We start from the raw sequence: 20,359 nt of genomic DNA, 5'->3' as shown, positions 1-20,359 counted from the left end.
ATGTTGAAATGCTCTGGTGTGGAAGCTGTTAACACTGCAGGGCTGCAGCCATTGCATCCTGCTAATCCAGGAGCTCTCAGAGCATTTCCAGAATGGTACCTCACCCTCGAGCAGGCTTTTCTCAGAAGGAATCAGCTTGACCAGGTGATTCCAGTTAATGCTGGAGTCACAGAATCACAGATTGGGTAAGGCTGGGAGGGACCATAGTGGGATATCTGGCCCCACCTCCTACTCAAACAGGGTTTTAATCCCAGGAAAGCTTCTTGCAGGATAATTCCTTTGTTCAGGGGTCCAAGAGGTGGGGCAAAACCATTCTGTAGCAGAGAAGAGCCTGCATCTCCTGATCCCTTGACTTATATAAAACTCTGTGTTGTGAGGCTTCCTCAACATTTGCTCCCTCAGTGGTTTAATAGATCCCATTCTTACAGCTCCAGAACAACAGTGGAGCAAAATCTTCACCAGGCAAACCTCAGACACTCCTTGCATTGAGACCTTCCTTCATAGGTTTGGGAGCTCAATTCCATAAAATTTCAAGGAATATCAGCAAAGTAGGTATAAAATACTATAATAATCTTATCTAAAGTAATATTGTGAGGTTAGAAACATGGAGAGAATAATTTTAAAGATGAGTTTCTATTTAATTGGTAGCAAACAAGACAAAGTGGACAAAAAAAATCTCTGAGGCACTGCTTTCTGAATCAGCTGATTTATTTCTTCCATTTACTACATGTCTCTGAAAAGAAAATTTAAATATCATTTGGGTCTTTGGAAGAAATTGCAGCCTTTTTCTGCTATTTATCTAAGTAGAGCCAATTCTACATACACACTGCTGGATGCTTGTTGCTGGGATACCATCTTGAAAATTATTCAGAGTGTAAAGTAGATCCTTTCTTTGGTGGGGACGAAAGAGAAATGCGCTGCACGCACCAAAGAAAACTGTGTTGATCATCTTTGAAAAATATTGTAGAAGGGCAAAACTGGATCTCATGGAGGTAACAGAATAGAAGAAAAGCAGAACTTCAACTACAGCTCTTTTCCTTTGTGTTCCTGTTTATTTGAACAAGTGAAATTCTTAGTTTCAACTCCCAGCTTTTCTGCCCTATTATACCGCAGGACAAATTGTGTTCCCATAAAGCCTTGGAAGAGCAATGGACTCCAGCAGTGTGCAAGACATGAGTATCAGGGAGTCTTGCTCAGCAAAATAACACCAAATTATTGAGAGGATTCATGAAAATCTCTCACAGACAGTTCAGTCTCTTTGGTGTTTCGTATTCGTGCCTCATGGATTTTCTCCCTGAGTTTCCACACCTCTCATTGCCCTGGGAATTTACAGAGCTTGTTGGCCACGAGCTTCACACGACGTTTGGCTGCAGCTCTTGGAATTTAGGAATGAATCTTCAAGCCTGGGACAGTCCCTCATCTGCCTTTTGCAGTGATCTAGGCACAGGTTCTGGGGGATAATGTCCCTGTGCGGACTTTTCTGTGACAGGACAAGTATCCCCATCCATCAGCCACTCTCCAGGGAATTCACTGTGTGTGTGTTTGCCAGGAGACCCTGTGGCACGTGCAGGCTCTGCATTTAGTCCAAGAGGAGGAAGAGTTCTCATTGCCTGGGCAATTGTTTCCATCCTGAGGGGCAGCACCAAAGAGGATCTTTGGAATTGCTGAAAATGAATCCCTTATTTTGTATTTAAGGACCTTAATAAGGGATGGATTCTCAGCAGTGCTGATTCAGCTGAGCAGCAGAGACAGATCACAGAGAGATCCACAGTTCTGGACCTCAAGTTAAGCACTTTTTCAAAGCATGGCTTTATTAATTTCTCTCTTTCTGGATGAGAACTGGCCTGTGTAGAGTCTCGCAGGATCAAGCCCCGATTTTTGGAACAGTCATCATCCAGCAAATCTGAAAGCAGAAGGATCTTTAAATAAATGTTTAAACAAAGTATTAAAATACCCCAATGAATTTCTGAGTTTGCTATCTGATTGCCCTATGTTTGTTGTTGTTGTTGTTTAAATCTTGGCTACTTTTTGGAAATTTGTTTTTTGTTATTGTTGGATATTTTTGTTTTGGTTAAAGGTGCCTTAAATAGAATTTGAAGAGCTTTATTTTAGCTGGCCTTTTAGCCAAAAGTGAAGAGTGGTTTTTGCCTTCTAGTTAATGTTGAGGTTCACAAAGAAGCACCAGTGAGCTTGACTGTTAAAATAGAATAACCAGCTCTTGTGTCCAGTCTGTGCAAATAATCTGAATTAGCTCTTATGCTGCCAAATACGTAACAGACTGGATACAGATGTTCTAAAAGCAGGCAGATTACCAGGCAAATCATAAATCAGCAGTGCTTGAAATTAATAGAGAGTCTTAATCATGGAATAAAATTGAATGCCAGTATTAAGCCAGGCTGGAAACGAGGGATGCTGTCATGTGGTACAGAAGGTTTGTGCTTTGTTCATTGGTGTCAAAAAAGAGATGAGCCCATAAGGTGTGTGGGTGGTTCCTCTGAAATGGGGCTGGCTCAGACCAGGCTGAGTAAGGGGGCAGTGTATTTTAATCCCTTTGGGCAGACAGGCTTTGGGAAGCCAAATATAGTTGTGTGAGGTTGTGCCTGAGGTGGCTTTCATCTCCCATCTAGATATTTGTGTTTTGTAGCCCATTGATTATGATACTGGTAGGAAATACCTATTAAAAAGTTCTGTATACTTATGCCTGAAGGCTTGTGTTGGTTATTCTTTTTGTAGCAGGTGTTTGGAGACATGGGGAGGCAAACTGATGTCTATCAATTGAGTCTGAGTGGCAAATCAGAGCCTGGATCTCAGGTCATTGGAAGAGATCCACATTTGTTCAGCTGAGCCCTTGTAAAGAAAAAAAATAGTAGCTTGATGGGTGGAGTGTAGTTCTGTGGTATTTAGAGAATCATTGAAAAGCTCTCAGCTGAGGAGCAGCACCCTGCTGGACTGGGGTTATCAGGAGAGGGAGCAGAGGAGGGCAGGGTGCCAACTCTAACAAGAAAATTCCCAAGCTTTGAGAAGCCCTTAAGGAAAACACAGGTGTCAGCACAGACAGCTCCACAGCTTGAATTTATCAGCGTCACAGGTGCCGGTTCAGTGCCACTGGCAGCCTTCACTGAAAGGAGCTGTTTTCATCCTGTACCCTCAGCTTTCCCACTTCTCCATCCACCCTTGCACTGGATTTAGCAGCAGCAGTGCCACTGGGAGTTAACTGGCTCAGGGATTGATCCCATGTAAAACACACAGGGAGGTTTTGGCTGGGTAAGTTTTGAATCAGTTCACCCCACAGCCACTCGCAGTCTGCCAAAAAAAGCACGGCACAAGGGTCTGACGGGGTCACCTTAGAATGCTGGAGCCTGGAGATGGTTATCCAGGCAGAGCAGAGGAACAGCTCAGATTGGTCAATCTGCTCTTGTGGACAGAGACGGAATAAAGCCCTCTTGAGCCTCTGCTGGTTTCAGATGAAAGAAGACAAAGCGACGCCTGTGGTATCATTTATTTATTGTAACCTAAAGCAGGAAAAATATAGAAAAGTTTCCTTGTGCCTGACAAAGGCTTGAACGGATGCTTCCGGTTCCCTTGGCAACGGTGCTAAACAGGCAGAATAAATACAAGCACTGATTGCCCCAGCAGCAGCTCGCTTCCCAGACAGCCAGGTTCCAATGGCCTGCCAAGAAAACAGCTTTGTGCCCAAGTTACAATTTTCCTCCTCTAGTTCATTGCATTTTGGAGCAGCAAAATGCTCCAGGAGAGGCATCCTGTGGGTCCGTGGTGTTCCCAGAGCCCACATGTCATAGCTTTGGATGAAGGACTGCAAAGGACTTACCCGGTACAGTAATTGCCTCCAGTAATTTGATTTTTTTGGAGAAAAATGTAGTGAAGATGATGGAATTGTCATCTAGAAGTTGGACTAAATTTAAATCGCTCTAAATTGTAGAAAATGTAAGCAAAAAAAAATACTGGCATATTTCTGTCTTCTGCAGGAGAGCATTTTTATCAATTCCTCTAAAAGAAATCTGATTGCCAAATGTGTTACACTGAGTGCTTGAGACAGAGATGGATAGAAAGGCTGTGCTGCTTGAGTCTTGCCCAGAATTGTGGTGTCTTGAAAGTGTATCTTCAGGAAGGAAAAGGCAAAATTGCTGCTGCTGTCAGGGAACAAGTGTATTACTAATGACACAGTGACCCAGTTTGTTCCCTAGTTGTGTGACAGGTTTGGAAGGATGAGTGACATCCTCATCCTCCGTGACGCTGCAGTTCTGCTCGCTCAAAAACAGGCTCAGCACTGCTGGGGGTGAGCTCAGAGGCTTCATCAGGGCTGATAGAGCTATTTCTGCTGTAGTTTGGGGGTTAGGTGGGGAGATGTCCCTTCCTTCTCCTTCACAGGTGCTCAGAGAATGAGATAACTGTGCCTCATGGAGGCTAATAGATGTGTTTGAACGTATTTTTTAAAGATAGGCTGCTCTGTGATTCAGGAGAATTTATAATCCTGAAGAGTCTGGGCTCCTCTAGGTTGCAGGAAGGAAATCAAAAGCAGCCAAAAAGTGAGTGATCTGTTTGCAAAGAACATATAAAAGTGCTGTATCTCTCTTTCACTGGTTTTTTTTCCCATTTCACAGAATGATTCAATCCCTCAAGACGACTTCACGCCAGAAGTGTACAGAGTGTTCTTAAACAACCTCTGCCCTCGGCCTGAGATCGACCACATCTTTTCTGAGTTGTAAGGAAAGACTCTCACTGGTTTATTTATTTCTTTTTCCCATTCACTGATTTTTTGGGCTGGGGATGCCAAAGTAGGTTATTTATACTATAGCAGCATGCAGTGCTTGCCAGTAACAGATTTAAATGTCAAGCAGGGCTGTTATTTAATCTTGGATCAAGGGTTCCTTCTCACCCAGGCTTTTACTTCTACATCTGAGTTTTAAAGGAATTTGTTCCTAAAGGAGCAGAACTGCCAGGTCTTGTTTTTCGGTATTGATCAGGATAGTTTAGGTTTCCAAGTAAGTAAAGAGGAATAATAAGCAATAACAGCATGAAATAGGCACGAGAATATGTATAATCACCCCCAAAAGCTTCATTAGGACTGGCAAAAAAATTCTGTATCTTTTAGGGTTTGTGTATGATGAATTCACACCGTGAAATTAAATTAGCAGCCGGCTACAACTGATTTCATACATTCAGTCATGAGCTCTGTAACTCCTGGTGCTTCTAGCCCTTGCAGCAATCTGTGTACTGCCAGTTTCAGCAGAGCCTGATCAATTGAGTCAGAACATTAAGCAATAAGAGAGGAAAGCAATTTCCAAAATACATGCCACGACCTCCAAAGCAAGTGGTGAACGTAGTTTAGCAACATGACTGTGCTCACATTCCCCTTTTGGGGTTGTTGTCCCTAAGGTTGGGGTTTCAGAGGAGCACAGCCCTGTCCAAATTTGCTCCCACTGCACCCAGGAAAAGCTTCCCATTGCTCCCTGGCAGAGCAGAGCCAGGCCCAAGTGCTCTAGACAGCCCTGAGCTCATTGCCTGGCCCAGAGGCTGCCTGGATTTCTATCTGGGCACAACTCGTACCCGAACTCTGCTCTTTTCACTGACTCTCTAAATAGACATCTTTTTGCTTGCATTGCAGAGCACCTCCAAGCTTTTAGAGCGTTCATAAAAAAAAGACCCACACAAATTACCAGAATAATGAAATCAGGGCTGCTGTTATTCAGCAGTAAACCCAAATAGTTGGGCCAGGAATGCCAACAGAATGTTTGTGGCAAGCTCGAGATTGAATTCCATGGTTGTTTTCTCTTTTACATTTTTAAATAGCTTAATTCCAAGAATTCAGAGGAATAAAAGACTTTTAGCATTGCTCCAAGTCTTCCCATTGATGCCTGTAATGCTGAACATTGTCAAAGATCTTCCTCCTAGATGTCTGATGAAGAGCCTTTGGCAAAATAAGTTAGTCCTGAGACACAGTGGAGCAATGTTTTTGTTGTATGATAGTTTTGTATGAATCTTGTTTCAGTTTCCTTGGGAAGTTTCAGACATGGAACAGGATTTCTGGGAAATGTATTAAAATGACTTTGCTGATGCTTTAATTTCTCTCCAGTGGTGCCAAGAGCAAACCCTACCTTACTGTTGATCAGATGATGGACTTTATAAATTTGAAACAACGGGATCCACGGTTAAATGAGATCCTTTATCCACCACTGAAACAAGAGCAAGTTCAAGTGCTGATTGAGAAGTACGAACCTAACAGCAACCTAGCAAAGAAAGGTCAGTGGATTTCACATTTCTGCTGGACTCACTTCTTGATGGAGAAACAATTATCCTACATGCTAAAGTAAAATTTGGTTCCAAGTCCAGTTGCTTTCCTAGCTGTCTGCTTTTGGGATCATGCAGGCCTGTCAGACATGATGTGGTGCATTTTTGCAAGTGTTTGGTTGGTATCAGGTTAGGAAGGACAGGCTGGTTTCTGTGCTTGCTTTGCAGTGTGTGTGATTGACAGAAGGGCTGCTCTGGTGTGTGACCCTCAGCAGAAACCCGACTATCACAATGGCTGTTTACCAGCATCTAAAATGTAAAGATGAAAGAAAAAAACTGGGACAGTGGAACTAAAAGCATGATAATTCTATCATTTAATAATACTATTAAGTCTAGCCCTCTGCTTTCGGATAAAGCAGTGTACAGTGCAAGATGTGAGATCAACTTAGTGTATTTCATGCTATAATCACAGAAAATTCCCTTTTGAACATTTCAAGTGTTGTCAGGACTTAGCTTGGCATTTTGCCAAAAACAGTGAAAGAACTCCTGCAAAATCTCCGCAGATTTTTGCTACCACCACAAGTCTTAAAATAGCGTTCAGTTTGTGTCTGCATCCTGTTTTATTCCAATCCATGTATCCTAATGATTAGCCCAGCTATTGTGTTTACACCTTAGAAATTTTAGAGGCATGGGAGTATCCTGAAAAACAGATCTAATATGAAAAAAAAGATTGTTTGATCCAGAGATTGTGGATCAAAAAAGTCAAAAAAGACCCAACAGTCTGGAGGTGAACTGGAGTCACTCGCACCTCTCCCTGGAAGTCTTCTCACCTTGACGTCTTCCTGAAGGAAATCGATGTCACAATCAATGTTGTCTCTCAAACACTTCTAATTTTTCTCTTAGGGCTTCTTATTTTTCTAGTCCAACCAAACTGAGTGTTTCCAGAGGTTTTGCTGGAGGGTTAAATCCTGCTTCTTTGCCATATTTATGCAAACTGTCTTTGACGTCAGTAGGAACAGTACCTTGAGTAAATGGAAATACGTTATGACCTCCTTTCTCATCTGTGCAAATATTAGAACTGTGCTCTGTGCTTACCTTATTTCCCACCAGCGGCAGGAAAGTCTGTTACCTAAAAGATCATTCTTGTTACCCAAATATTAGCACTTCATATAAACCAAATACAGGATTTATTAGAAGGAGGTGTGCTGGTGTGCCAGCAGAACACCAGAGTCAAAATGGAATCACCTTCTGATTAGTAGTAAGGAGAAAACATGAAAGAGAGCCCGGGAGGAAGGGTGCTGTGGTGGTGTTTGCCACCACCCTCCAATGGGATTTGTGGGGCACCTCCAGCTGCACTCTGTTTGCCTTGGTGCACACACTTGCTTATAGACACTTGCTGTTCCATAGGTGCTTCTCTCCCTGGGTGTGATTTATGTTGCTCTTAAAGAATCAGTTCTCTCTGAAAATGCTGACTTGAACAAGGGCAAGGCAGATCACAGAGAGTTAATTCTTTTTGTGGGATTGTTGTGGGTTTGTTTTTTTCCCTTTTCAGACTTGTGCACTGGGGTCCAGCTGGCACAACCTGAGAACCACCTCTGTGCTGAAGACACCACCTCCCTGTCTGGCAGCTGAGCTGCAGGAGCTGGCACATGCCCCAGTGCAGATCCCAAGCTTACTGCCTTAAAATGACAGGAATTGGCTAATCAGGAATGACATGGGGACACAATATTTTCTGTACATCTGCTCCCAGTTGGGAATGCAATTCACTGTATATTAAATGAAGTGTAGGTGTGCATTCATTTCTACACTCATAGAATAATTGTCAAAAAATGCTTCATTTCTATGAAATGTCACCAAAATATAACCACATATTTAGAGCAGTGATTTAACCTTTTAATATGGTGTTCTGTAAAAGGGATGATCACCCAGAATTCCTGCTGCCAGGGTTGTTGAAGTAAAATTTCCAGACAGTTTTTGGCCGGAAATGTGAACACAGGTACCTGGGCAACCTCCAAAAGTGTGCTGCACATGCTTCTTATCAAATAAAATTTCATGCATTGAAAAGTTCTTCCAAATAAAATCAGGGATTTTTTTTCCTTGAAAACACAAATCCAAATTCATGAAGTGGAAGCTATGTACAGCACCGGACTCTTTGTTCCCTGTTTGGGTAGTGCTAGACCTTCACTCGTCTGATGATCGCTCTTCCTAATTTCCTGGCTGAGTTCATTGCCTGTGCACATCCACCATACCAGAATATTCTCTTCTAATTATTCTCTCATAGCTAATTAAATGAATTTCTAGTGCTGTTGTGCTGTCTCAATTTTCACAGCACTGTTAAAACGCTTTTGGGATCTCATCATTCCCCTTGTAGCCCTTTTGTTGTACCTGTTGCTGCTCACCTACACTATTTTGAGCACAGTAAGCAAGAGCTGTCCATAATATTTTAAATTTTTGCAGCTCCTCAGGTACCTGGTAAAATTTAATTCTGGTGTTGTTGCTGGTGAAGTTCCTTAGCTTACAGAGTTCTGAGTAAAACTCCTGCCTGTGCTCCTGCTTGTCACTGATGTATTTTAGGTGTATTTATTGCAGGGATATGGTGGAGCTTTTGCAAAATCAGCAGATAGGTGGGCTTGACATCTGCATAGGTTAAATGCCTGGAGCAGTGTTTTATTGTGGTTCAGGTAAGCTGTTGTGATTAATGCTTTGTGTCGTGCAGTGAAGGAGATTAATTCACTGTAGAACGTGTTCCCTTATCAGGTGGGAGCAGGAGGAAGTCCCTGGTAGTGCTGAGCAGTCTCTCCCTGTCAGCAGAAGGATGCTGGGGGCTGTGAGGCTGGAGAATATTTTACCTTAGATATGATTTTCCCATTCTGCAGAAACATGTTGGTTCATCCTTTACCTAATGATGCAGTCAATATCTCTAAGTTTCCGAGTCAAAAAGGAGCTTTGAGAGCTCAAATCCCATTGTCTCAGTTTAAACCTTTCATTCTGAAACTAGCTAAGTGTTCTGGAGACCACAGAGCCACAGCTCTGGGGGCATCCTGTGTCACTTCCACACTCAGAACATGTGGGAAGAGCTGTACCCAGGTACCAGACTAGAAATGAAAGCAGGGAAGAGCACAAACCCAAGGTCTGCTAGGGAAAGGAGTTGTGAGAAAACTAAAGCTGTAAAATACATGTTTCCACCATTGTCCTTGGAGGGAGCAAGACAAGGGTTAGATTATTATTAGCCTTTATTTTTAGAGTGGTTTTTTAGTGGAAGATTTAAAAATAGAGTGTGAAAGTGCTTTAAGTAATGGCATAAAGATGTTGATTTTTTTTCCCCTCTTAAGGATGCATTTATTTGAATATTATCTCTGCTTCTTTAATTGTAAAGGGCCAAGCCTTTAGATGTGCATAGAGGAAAAGAACTTTGCTCTTTTATTTCACAGTGTTTCTTCCTCTAGATTTTCTCTGTATCTATTTGTTGTGTGTCAGCTTTGGTTAGACGTGTATTTAGAAGGATTATAGAGGAGCTGGTTTGCATGACTCTCTCTCTCTGAATTCCAGTATTAATTCTCTTTTGCAGTGTGCATTTACTGGTAGTTGTTGTGCTGAGTTTTTCTTAGGTAATAAAATAAATTAAGCAATTATCATTAAGCAATTATCATTAAGATATATTTAATTTTTTACAGCATCTATTGTACATATTTTTCCCATGGCAGCCTTAACACCAGGCAGTGTTCACTCCAGCATAAATGTGGTTTTCCTCCTTTAAACTTCTATGCAATTTAAACATTTTCACCACACTGCATTAAATTCACCTTTTAGTAACTGCTTAAGAATAATTACACATTGGATTCTTTCGATGGCAGAAGGGGGTAATTTCCTAGGTAACAGATTTTAATGGCAAAAACAAGCACTGTGCAGCCATGGCTCTACTTTTAAGACATACTTCATAATATTTAAAGCATAAATTCTGATGTATAAATCATTCAGGCAAATGGTTGGGTCTTCTGGTATAAAACATTTGTAGGAAGTGTTACAAAACAGTTGAAATTCTTTGGCCTCCCAACTGTAATGCTGGAAAGTAAGAATACTTACCCAAAAGCCCATTAACTTCGGGATTGGCAGTGCTTTCCAGCATTCCAGCTGTACAAGAGAAGAGCTCTCTGCACTGTTTCTGTCTCAAATATTGACAGAACAATAGATCCCAGTCATGATTTACTACTCCCTGAAATGTTTAAGCCACACCAAAGTTGTAGTCTAGCTCAGGCTGTCAGCAGAGTGTGCTAAGTTAAGTAGCTTACCAGAAAACCCTTTTTTTTCAATTGTTTAAAAATATATATATATATATATATATATATATATATATATATATACAACAATGTTAGTGTGGATAATATGTCAGCATAAATAAGTTAATGGAAACTATTTGTCAAAATGAGTTTGCAAAATGTATTTCTGTAATTCACTGGAGGTTGTTTTTTTCTAGTTAAGCTGTAAAATTAATTTCAGATCTTGCAGTTGTTTAGTACATTGCATCTGAAGTGAAAAACTAAATGTAAAAATCTTTTAGAATGGAAAGTCCTCAATTGTAAGGATTTTTTGCATCTGCTTTACAGGTAATTTGTGTTATCTTTGAACCCTACCAACTGAAACAGTGATGTGGACTACTGATAATGGATTGTACAACACTGAACACTGCTGTTGGCAGTGGAGATAATGAAAACACCAAAAATATATTTAGGGTTCCAGGGAGGGCAAGTTTTGTGATCTTCAGTGTATAATGCAGATACTTTGAAAGAAGCATGAGCTTTGCAGAAATCCACTTTGGACCTGGTATCTGATACCAGGAGTAGCTCTGCTGGTATCAGTGAAATAGTGCTGAACATGGAATTGCCCAGCCTTACTGTGGCATTTGTCCTCAGAGCTGCAGAGCATAAAGTGGTGATGACAGTGCAGGTTCTGCAGTCAGCCCAGCCCTGTGCTATCAAACATGGCAGTGGCCACACCGCTGACTCCTGCTCCATCACCTGCAATCCAGAGGGACCACCTGGTCAGCCCTGGGATCAAACCCTACAGGCAGCCTTAACCCTGTATCCTAGCACTGAGAATGGCTGAAAAACTTGGGGTGACAGGACCACAAAGCAAAACACATTTTTAGAGGTTTTAGAGCCTCATTTGCTCCAGCTGGAGCTTTTGCTCAGAGATAAGAGACTCTTACGTCAATAACGTGTTTCAGGGGTTATGGAGACACATTTTTCTCTGCCTGCCTGAATTGTTTGACTCGGCCTCAGACTATCAGAGCCCATAAATAGAAAACTTTGTCCAACAGTAAAACTGTTTCTTTTGTGCTTGTTGTTGCCTCTTTTATGAAGCACAGGGAAGTATTCAATTTTAGCAGCTGAATTTATTATTTGAAGATGGATATTAGATAAAGTTTACTTCTGAAAATATAAAGGAGCCTGACTCAAGTGCTGAAGGAAACAAATGTAGATAAAGTTTGGACAAACATGGCATGGCTTGACTCTTCATTATGACTTGTACAAATGTAGTGCTTTCAGCTGGAAAGGGCCCCTGAGGACACAGGGAGTGAAGGCTGCTGGGATCCACTGGATGACATTTAGGACTGGTGGTACAGGAGTCACAAATGGGCTCATTGCCACTGGGCCATCCCCTCTTGTGTGTCATTTTTGGGGTTTGCCTCATGCTCGGGTTGGCTCGACTCAACAGACAGGCTGTGCCTGGAGGAGCCAGCCCTGATCCTTGAGTGTTTTGGGGATGTTTGCTATCTGTCAGTGCAGGGCTCTCAGAGCCTGGGCACTGCTGGAACACAACATCCATATGAGGAAGTTTCCCTTCTCATGTCAGATGCAATCATCTAACAATATCCTTTAGCTGGAATATGCCTGTAAATACAGCGGGGTTAAACGCTGGGGAGGCAGAAAGAAGTGGTAAACTAAAGGACAATGTTGGCACAAGAACACAGAGGGATCAAGTGGCCTTGAATAAATTTAGGCTGGAAATTAAGAAAACTTTCCTAACAATATGGTCCTGGCACAGACTACCAGAGGTAGTAAAGAGGGCAAAAATGCAATTGTTATTAGGAGAGAGCTCAAGTTGTTTATGAACGGGATTGTCCACTGCAGTGACTGCAGCTGGAGAAGTTTAAGGAACAGATAAGGAAAGCTCTTTAAAGGGACTGGAATCCCTTCTTTTCAGTTTATTTGTGCTGTCTTTGCAGTGCCACCCCTTTATTCTTTTCCATTTCTTTTTAATATTAATCTTCTTTCAACTGCAGGAGTTTCTGGAAGTAAAAATGTCACTTGTGATTTTTCTCTTTTAGATTTTTTTCAGCACTTGCAGCACACTGACACTTTTCTCTTGTCTCTTCCCATGATACTACAGGACAGTCTTTTTGGCAAGTGCATTAATAGCTTATGTAGAGAAGTATCACTTAGCAGAAAAAAAAATATGTATTTTTAGATGTCTTTTAGTGCAAGTTGGTAATTGGAAGCAAGCCAACATTTAACATTATTCCATCTCCCAGGATCGCTCTGAGGCATTGTACGGAGGATGTTTTTGAGAGATTTGGCAAGACAGTGACATATTCCAGTGGTGTCCCTCTTTCAGAAGTCTGTCAGAAATAACTATAGTATTGTGGGATGAATGGTGTTTTTATCTGTCTAATGTAAATCCTTTCCACTCAGATGCCTTAGAAATCTGCCATGTTGCAAAGTGCTCATTCCACTGCTACCTAGGGACTGGTGTGAAGGTGGTTTTGTAGTGGTTTTGTGGATTTAACTGGATCTAAACTAACTGTCTTCTGATACCCTGTAAGGGATATCCTGTCAGAAACGATTTCTGCTACATCTCTGGTGAGAAGTCAGGAGAGAGAATGGGCTCATGGCTGTAAAACCCTGCTTCAGTCCTGAGACTTAGGAGAGATCTGTTGATTGGGGTTTTCCCCCAGTCCTTAACAATTACTGGTTATTCAAGTTCGCATACATCTGCCTGCTAAAGTTTTAGAAACTGTTCCAAGGCTTGTTTTCCTTATCACGGAACCTCTGCTTACCAGAACCTCTGAACTGTGACCATGCATTATAGCAGCAGAGGTTTTTAAAGCTCCTGCAGGCATTTAAGGGATCAATATCCATCAAAATAAATGTGTTTCCAAGGTACAAATTTTAAGGAAGAGAAAATGTTGAGTGCTTAGTCTCTTCCCTGCTTCAATGTGTGTTTTGCTGTTCTCTAGCACTGCTGGAGAAAAATACATCCTTTTCCTACTCTGTGTAGCCCCTGTGGGTTAGAGCCCTTCCTTCCTGAGAGCTTGAAAAGGGCTGAAAAAGCCTGTGACTTCTAATAAAATAAGTAAATAAATACCATGATCAGCATTGCACAGTGGCTTTAAGATCTTGTTAAACCTGGATGGTTCATGCCGCAGGCACCAGTGAGATTTGGAAATCTGGTTTTTTAACTCAGGTGACACTCCATCTTCCTTTCTCTTTGGAGATGGCGGTGTCCTTGGCATGCTCCTGAAATTTTAATTCTTATTGAAATAGATTTGCTGTTTGGCATGGCTTGCATGGAAGCTTGTAGGAAATATTTCCTCTCTGGAGTGAATTAAGTGTCTTGGGCTGCACTGCCTCATCTTGATAGTTCAGAGAAGTGGTTTTCCATCTGCAAACATTTTCTTGCCCCCCCACCCCCGCAAAAGGTACATAATTGTATCCAGTCTCAGTTTTCTCTGTGCACTTGTACAGATGATAAAGTGGGTATGATAGCTTCATTAGAATGACAAGCATTCCTGATTTAGACACACTGAACTCTGCTTCACTCGATGAGCCTTCCTCTGCACAAAGCTCTGGGTCTCGGTGTCCTTGGGCATGCGATATTTCCGCATGGATTAATGGATACTGAGCAAGCTCTTTTATGTAGCTACTTAGGCACAACATGTTTGCCTTCCCATGTTTTCCCTTGCTGTCTGTTGTTCAGTAAGCATTTATCCTGATCTTGTATCAGAGCTACCATTCTCTGTTTATGTTCAGATTTTCCTGTGTCTTACTGTGCTGTACCCATTCAAGGCTGGATTGAGGAACCTTGCTCTGTTCCTTTCTTACTGAGTGAGTTTTCCATTTCTGTTTCAAGAGCATGTTCCCCAAGACAGCTTGTTTTGGTTTGTGGCCAGGTAGCTGTCTGATTACAGAAGGGTATTTGAGCAAGTATAACTGAGGGCAGAGTTGGATCCATTATGTTTTCCTCCAAGTTTAGAGAACGGAAATGAGATTTGAACACAACAGGATATTGTTCTGCTTTGATTTTAAAGGATTTAAGCGATGAGACAACCAATAAATCCACTGCAGGACTCTTTCCTAGCACGCTTAGATGAAGCACTGCCAAGCTTTTTCAGACACTCACCCCAAGTTTTCTAGTGCTCACTCTGGTCTCATGACCTGTTTAATTCCTTTTTCTTAATCACCTTTTTTAATGCAGCTTCTTATACAGATGGGTTGCTGTTCTCTGCATCTCACCTGCTTCTCAGGGTGATAGATTTCTAGGCATCTTCTTGCCTTTTCACCTCTGTATTTTGGTTTTTTCTTTGCTCTAGTGATTAGTTATGTAGCTTGAATTATTATTACTCGTGTGTTCTCATTTGATTTGTGTCCAATTTACCTGGTTCAGTACAGCTTTGCCCTCTTGTTTTGCTTACAGCCACCAGAGAACTGTCTGTTCTCTAAACCCTGTGTTGTTGATTTTACTTTTTCCCATCATTAAGGACTTTATGAATCAAGACCTACTGCTGATCGATGTTCAGCCTCTGGACTTTTTGTGCAGTTCAGCTTTCAAATTCAAAGAAACTGTGATCTTTTAAGCTGACCTCAGTTTATTACTATCTGAGGTTTTTTGCAGATTAGTTTTTCTAATTAGGAAAAATTTGAGTTTAAAACTTCATTAAATGCTTCACTAATATCCAGATGCAGTAATTCAGATATATTGCTGTTGCTCTACTTATTAATTTGACAAGGTTGTCTGACTAGTGTGAATTTTTACCCTTACTGATCATTGAGAGAACTGCTAAAATGAGGAGCTGCTGATGATTTCTGCATGTGGTGTGCAAATGGGGGTTAGTACTTTGATACTTTGGTATATCTGCAGACCCTGAGCTGAGGCCTTTGCCATCCTCAGTGGTTTTTCTAAAACAAAGCAGCACTGAGATTCCTGGGGTAAAGTTTAGTAACCCAGTTGTAGGGTTGGGGTCTTTTCAGTCTGGGCTGAGCTTGTGCCATATTCTCTCCTTGTGATGACTTTGCCATTAAGAAGGTGTCCCTTGGGCAATCCTGTCCTGCCCTGGTTTGCAAAACTAAATACAGGCAGAAACTCCAGTTACCCCATAGCAATATAGTACTAGAACATGAGTCTGGAAAGCCAAGCAGGTCTCAGCATCACTTGGATGCAAATGCTGCAAAGAGCAGCTCTGGCAAATTCTACACACGGTATGAATTTTATGTAAATTCATCTTATGAGCTTCTCTGCTGGCTCACAGAGCTGGAGAGCAGAGTGTGGCTAATGTGTGCCCACTGTTAAGAGACACACCAGGACTCTGTGCATCCTACTCCACACTGTGCATGAAATGTTAATACCTAATGAGCTGTAAATTGCAGTGCTTGTTTGCGAGAGAGAATTCCCGATGGGATACGATTTACAGATCTCTCCCTGGATTACCAAGTATCTGCTTTACTTGTTGGATTCTTATCTTCGAGTTGAGAGGACTGCTCAGTTGTGTGGGATTAGAGCAAATGTGATTATTGTTACAGATTGCATTGGAATAAACCTGATTTCACTGTCAGACAAAATTGTAATTCTGTGCTGCTGACTGGGAGATACAAGGCGCCAATTAATTGTCTTGCTTCCTTTTTGTTTGTTTTCTTTTTTGCTTTAATAACATCTCTTGGCACAATTGTGCTTTCCAGTTACATTATAACTGAGTGGATAATGGCATGGGTGTAAACAAATGGAAAGCACTATGAAGTTTGCAAATACACTGAAAGAAATGTTTAAGATCTGTGTGGCCCATCCTGCTTACTGTGTACAAGCAAATGCACATTTTAATTGTCATACAAACCATCCACAAATTTTAAGGGACAAGTGAAGGCTGGTGTTAAAGTTGCAAGAATGAAGTGCAAAGAAAAGTATTCATGTAAGTTGTCTTTTCTGCTGTCTGCTGTGCCTCTCTTGTTTTCCATCCCAAGACTTTTGCTGGAGGACTTTAAGGCTGTGGGGGGAGCAAGCTGGGCAGACCCTAGGAAAATGTAGTAGTTGCACATGCAGCATATTCTCCAAAATAAGGGGATGAAGTTTAGATCAAGCAGCTGTTTAAGAAGTTCTCAAGGTTAGCTGCAGTTTGTGTCTCCCCCAGACTACTGCACTGCTGGAGTTTTGGTCTTGATCCTGGACCTCTGCAGAGGGCACTGAACTGCAGAAGCAGCTTCTTTTGGAAGCTCGACCCTGCTTTGAACCCTGATCTCTTTCAGCAGGTGTTGAGTGAGCAGGGGTTTGTTTACATCCTTATGTTGAGGAGCTGGCAAGCTCCCAGGGACACAGGAGCATTTCTACACCCAGGGCAATATGCTGGTCATGCTGGCTGCTGAAGGGTTGGGAAAGCAGGATCTTTCAAGTTACTGGTGTCTTTTAGGCAGCGGGAGAAGGAGTTCTGTCAAAAGCAGCCTGTGCTTTTTCCAGCCCTGGAAACTTCATGGGAGCAGTTTTCCATGGGGCTGTCATCTGTGTCTGCCCTAGCACTGTCACAGACCCACAAGAGAAATGTGCCTGATTCTCTGGTTCTGGTCAAACAGGACTAAGAGCCTGTGGTAACACAATAAGTCTTCAAACAGAGGAGCCTCTGAGAAGTATATTCTCACAAAGGGCAGTCTATCCTATCAGCCATTTCAGCTGCCTGGAATTCCTTCATGCCAAATGTGTGATCACCATCTCCCAGGGATGGGGATATTCCAGATCTCACAAGCTACAGAAGAAAACATTTTGATTGATGAATGTTGACCAGATCTAAGAACCATAGAAAAGAGGATTCACTTAACTACCCTGGGAAATTCTGTGAATTTTCGATAGATTGTCACATGCCTGAAGAGTGCGTCCAGGAGAAAGGATCTGGGATAACAGAAGTGACTTCTGTTGCATTTAGAGCTGACAAATGTTGACTAGAAAAGAGCCTTGATACTTGTGGACAGAGCAACAGTTACTTTTTTATGTGTTTTTTTCCCTAAACTGGAATATTCATGTATTTGATCCATTGCAATAGATCTTGGAAGGTATGGGATCATGTAGCTGGAGTTAATAAGGAATTATTGTGAAATGTATAGAACTTGCTACTTCATTTCTGCTTTTTTTTTTTTCCTTTTTCTCTCCCTTGTAACTATTTTGGAACAATCAGGTGGAGCCAGGGATGTGGAAAAAGATCAAGCTGCACAAACACTTCCCATGTTTCATATAATGAAGCTGATCACAGTCAGGAAATTCAATAGACTCTTCCAACGTATTCCTCTTCTAGTAGGAAATTACTTCTCCTTCCTGTCAAATTTTAATGAAAAAAATGCCAAATTCAGTTGACTTCACTTGGTTCCCAATGTGGTGGTTCTTTTTTGATCTCTGCATGAATTCCACCACCCTGAAGGTTGTATGGAGCAGCAATTTGAGGTGTTCTGTGCAATCATTTGCTAAGAAACTGCTTCACGTTTTTCTGCATTTGTGTACAAATACAGAGAGGCACAGGGAGACATTTTCAGACTTTGCAAGGCCTTTCCAAACTCTTGAAAGTTTTTAATTCGAGTACATTTCTAGAGTTAGATCAAAGCCTATATAATCTTTACACAAGTGTGCAGCTACACATTTCTAATTTTGATGTATTTGGAATGTCTATGACTAAGAATATATTAGACGCTTTTTTATTTCTCCTCCACACTTGTTCTGGTATTTTTCAGGCCTGTTCCAATGCACAATAAAAACATTAAAATTGATCTGTTGTTTACTTAACTGGCACCAAACTTTAGCTGGCCACTTATACATGCTTTGGGAATCAAGTCAAAAATATGCAAAGTGTGAAGGGAAAAGTGCAAAGTGAGAGAGGAAAAATGTGCAGAGTGTGAGGGGGAAAGTGTGAAATGTGAAGGAAAAACGTACAAAGTGTGAGGGGAAAATGTTGCAAGTGTGAGGGGAAAAGTGCAAAATGTAAGGGGAAATAGGGAAAAGTGTGAAGAGAAAAATGCAAACAGGGAAAAGAGCAAAATATGAGGAGGAAGAGTGGAAAGTGTGAGGAAAGTAGTGCAAATAGATGGAAAAAAGTGCAGAAAGAGTGCAAAGTGAGGGGAAAAGTGGAAAGTGTGAAATGTGAAGGAAAAATATGCAAAGTGTGAGGGGAAAAGTGCAAAACGTGAGGGGAGAAGCGTGAGGATAAAAGGGCAAAGTGAGGCCGGAAAAGTGCAGAGTGTGAGGGGAAAAGTGCAAAATGTAAGGTAAAAATTAAAAGTGTAAGGGGAGATAGGGCAAAATGTGAAGGGGAAAACGCTGATGTAAAGGTGCAGAGTGTGAGGGGAAAAGTGCAAAATATGAGGAGGAAGAGTGGAAGTGTGAGGGAAAAAGCAAAGTGAGAGGGGGGAAAAAATGAAGAGTGTGAGAGAAAAAGGGCAAAAGTACAGGAAAAAAAGTGCGAAGTGAGGGGAAAAGCACACAATGTGAGGGGAAGAAGAATGAAATGTAAGGGGGGAAAAGGGCAAAAGTACAAAAAAAGGTGCAAAATGAGGGAAAGAGTGCTCAGTTGGAGGGGAAGAACGAAGTGTGAGGGGAAAATGGGAAAAATGTGAGGGGAAAAGTGAAGGTTGAAGAAAAAGGAAATATGAAGCAGGAAAAATGCAGAGTGTGAGGGGGAAAGTGCAAAACATAAAGGATAAATGGAAAGTGTAAGAGGAAATAGGGCAAAGCATGAAGAGAAAAATGTAAATGGAAAAGTGCAAAATGAGGGGAAAGGTGGAAAGTGAGGAGGAAGAAACACAAGGAAGGGAGAATGTTCTAAGAGAGGAGGAAAATGCAGTGAGAGAAACCATGCCACGTGTCAGGGGGAAATGTGAAAAGTGTGAGAGGAAAGTGTGCAGAGTGTGAGGGAAAGAGGACAAAGAGAGAGGGGAAAAGGGATCTGAGGGAGAGTGGAGGATTGGGAAGCTCTTGCCCACTTCAGCAGGAGGTGTCTCAGCGGCACTGAGGGGGTTATGCTGAACATTTCAATTGGCCAAGCACCTCAGGATAAAGGAGGCATTTTTGTGTTTGTGCTGATTTTAAGTGTTTTAGTAAAGCTCTACTGAGTGGCCCCATAGGGAGGGAAATTGTAATTAATCAGATAAATTAGAGAAGAGGTGTTTGAAGGGGAAGAAAAATAAATTTCTTGTGCTGGCAAACTCCAAACCCTGTGGAGAGAAGGGTCTCGCTGAGGGCTGTAGCTGCTGACGTGGCTTCTGCTGTGGTTCCACAGATGTGAGTTCCATCCCAAAAAGAGACACCAGATCGCATTTAGCGTGGCAGTGGTGAGTGAAAAAGACAATCCAGTTAACTCTACAACCTGAAGTATATAAAGCACACTAGATATTATTGGAAGTTTCATCAAAATTTTAGGGCTAAGATAATTTTAATACAAAAAGCCAAGAAAAAGAAAAAATATGAATCTGTCATGTCTCTGTGTCTTTGTATTATGTGTCTCTTGCCTAACTTTTTATACCTAAACATACCATTAAATCTTTCTATTCTATATCCAAAGATAAAAGGTGACAACTATAATCAAAACAAGTGATCACATATTATTTTTTCTCAACAGTGTCTGTGTAAAGGTGTAATATGTTTAAGGAAACAGAGAACAAATCTTACCACTTAATTGAGACTATTTTTTTTGGATGACTGTCCACCAAGGATCTTCTTCTCTGTAGTTTGCCTCAGAATATTATTGATATTGGTCACAAGTAATCTACTCTTTAATATCCAGGACACAAAGCCCCTTTGACATCTGCCATCTCCGTTCCGCAGACAAACTCTCACTGGTGCAATATTGCCAGTAATTGAACTTGCAAAT

At 41.5% G+C, this 20,359-nt stretch overlaps 1 protein-coding gene and 1 long non-coding RNA gene across 8 annotated transcripts in view; both read left to right on the top strand.

Annotated features, from left to right (window-relative positions):
* The window catches only part of PLCB1 (phospholipase C beta 1), a 378,787-nt gene that overhangs the window by 251,719 nt on the left and 106,709 nt on the right, over positions 1-20,359 (top strand). For all 7 annotated transcript variants that reach the window (XM_086873629.1, XM_086873646.1, XM_086873622.1 and 4 more), the window contains 2 exons: positions 4,623-4,723; positions 6,095-6,261. In XM_086873629.1, coding sequence (XP_086729755.1) covers positions 4,623-4,723; positions 6,095-6,261 — 268 coding nt within the window. The remainder of the gene's footprint in view (positions 1-4,622; positions 4,724-6,094; positions 6,262-20,359) is intronic.
* LOC147655160 (uncharacterized) lies at positions 240-2,706 on the top strand. The gene is made up of 2 exons (XR_015282047.1): positions 240-548; positions 649-2,706. It is a non-coding gene; the product is annotated as an uncharacterized LOC147655160 (long non-coding RNA).

The sequence above is a fragment of the Cyanistes caeruleus genome, chromosome 2 (genome assembly GCF_971803275.1).
Source record: "Cyanistes caeruleus chromosome 2, bCyaCae1.hap1.1, whole genome shotgun sequence".
Taxonomy (NCBI): Eukaryota; Metazoa; Chordata; class Aves; order Passeriformes; family Paridae; genus Cyanistes; species Cyanistes caeruleus.
This window is presented reverse-complemented; position numbering and strand designations above follow the sequence as displayed.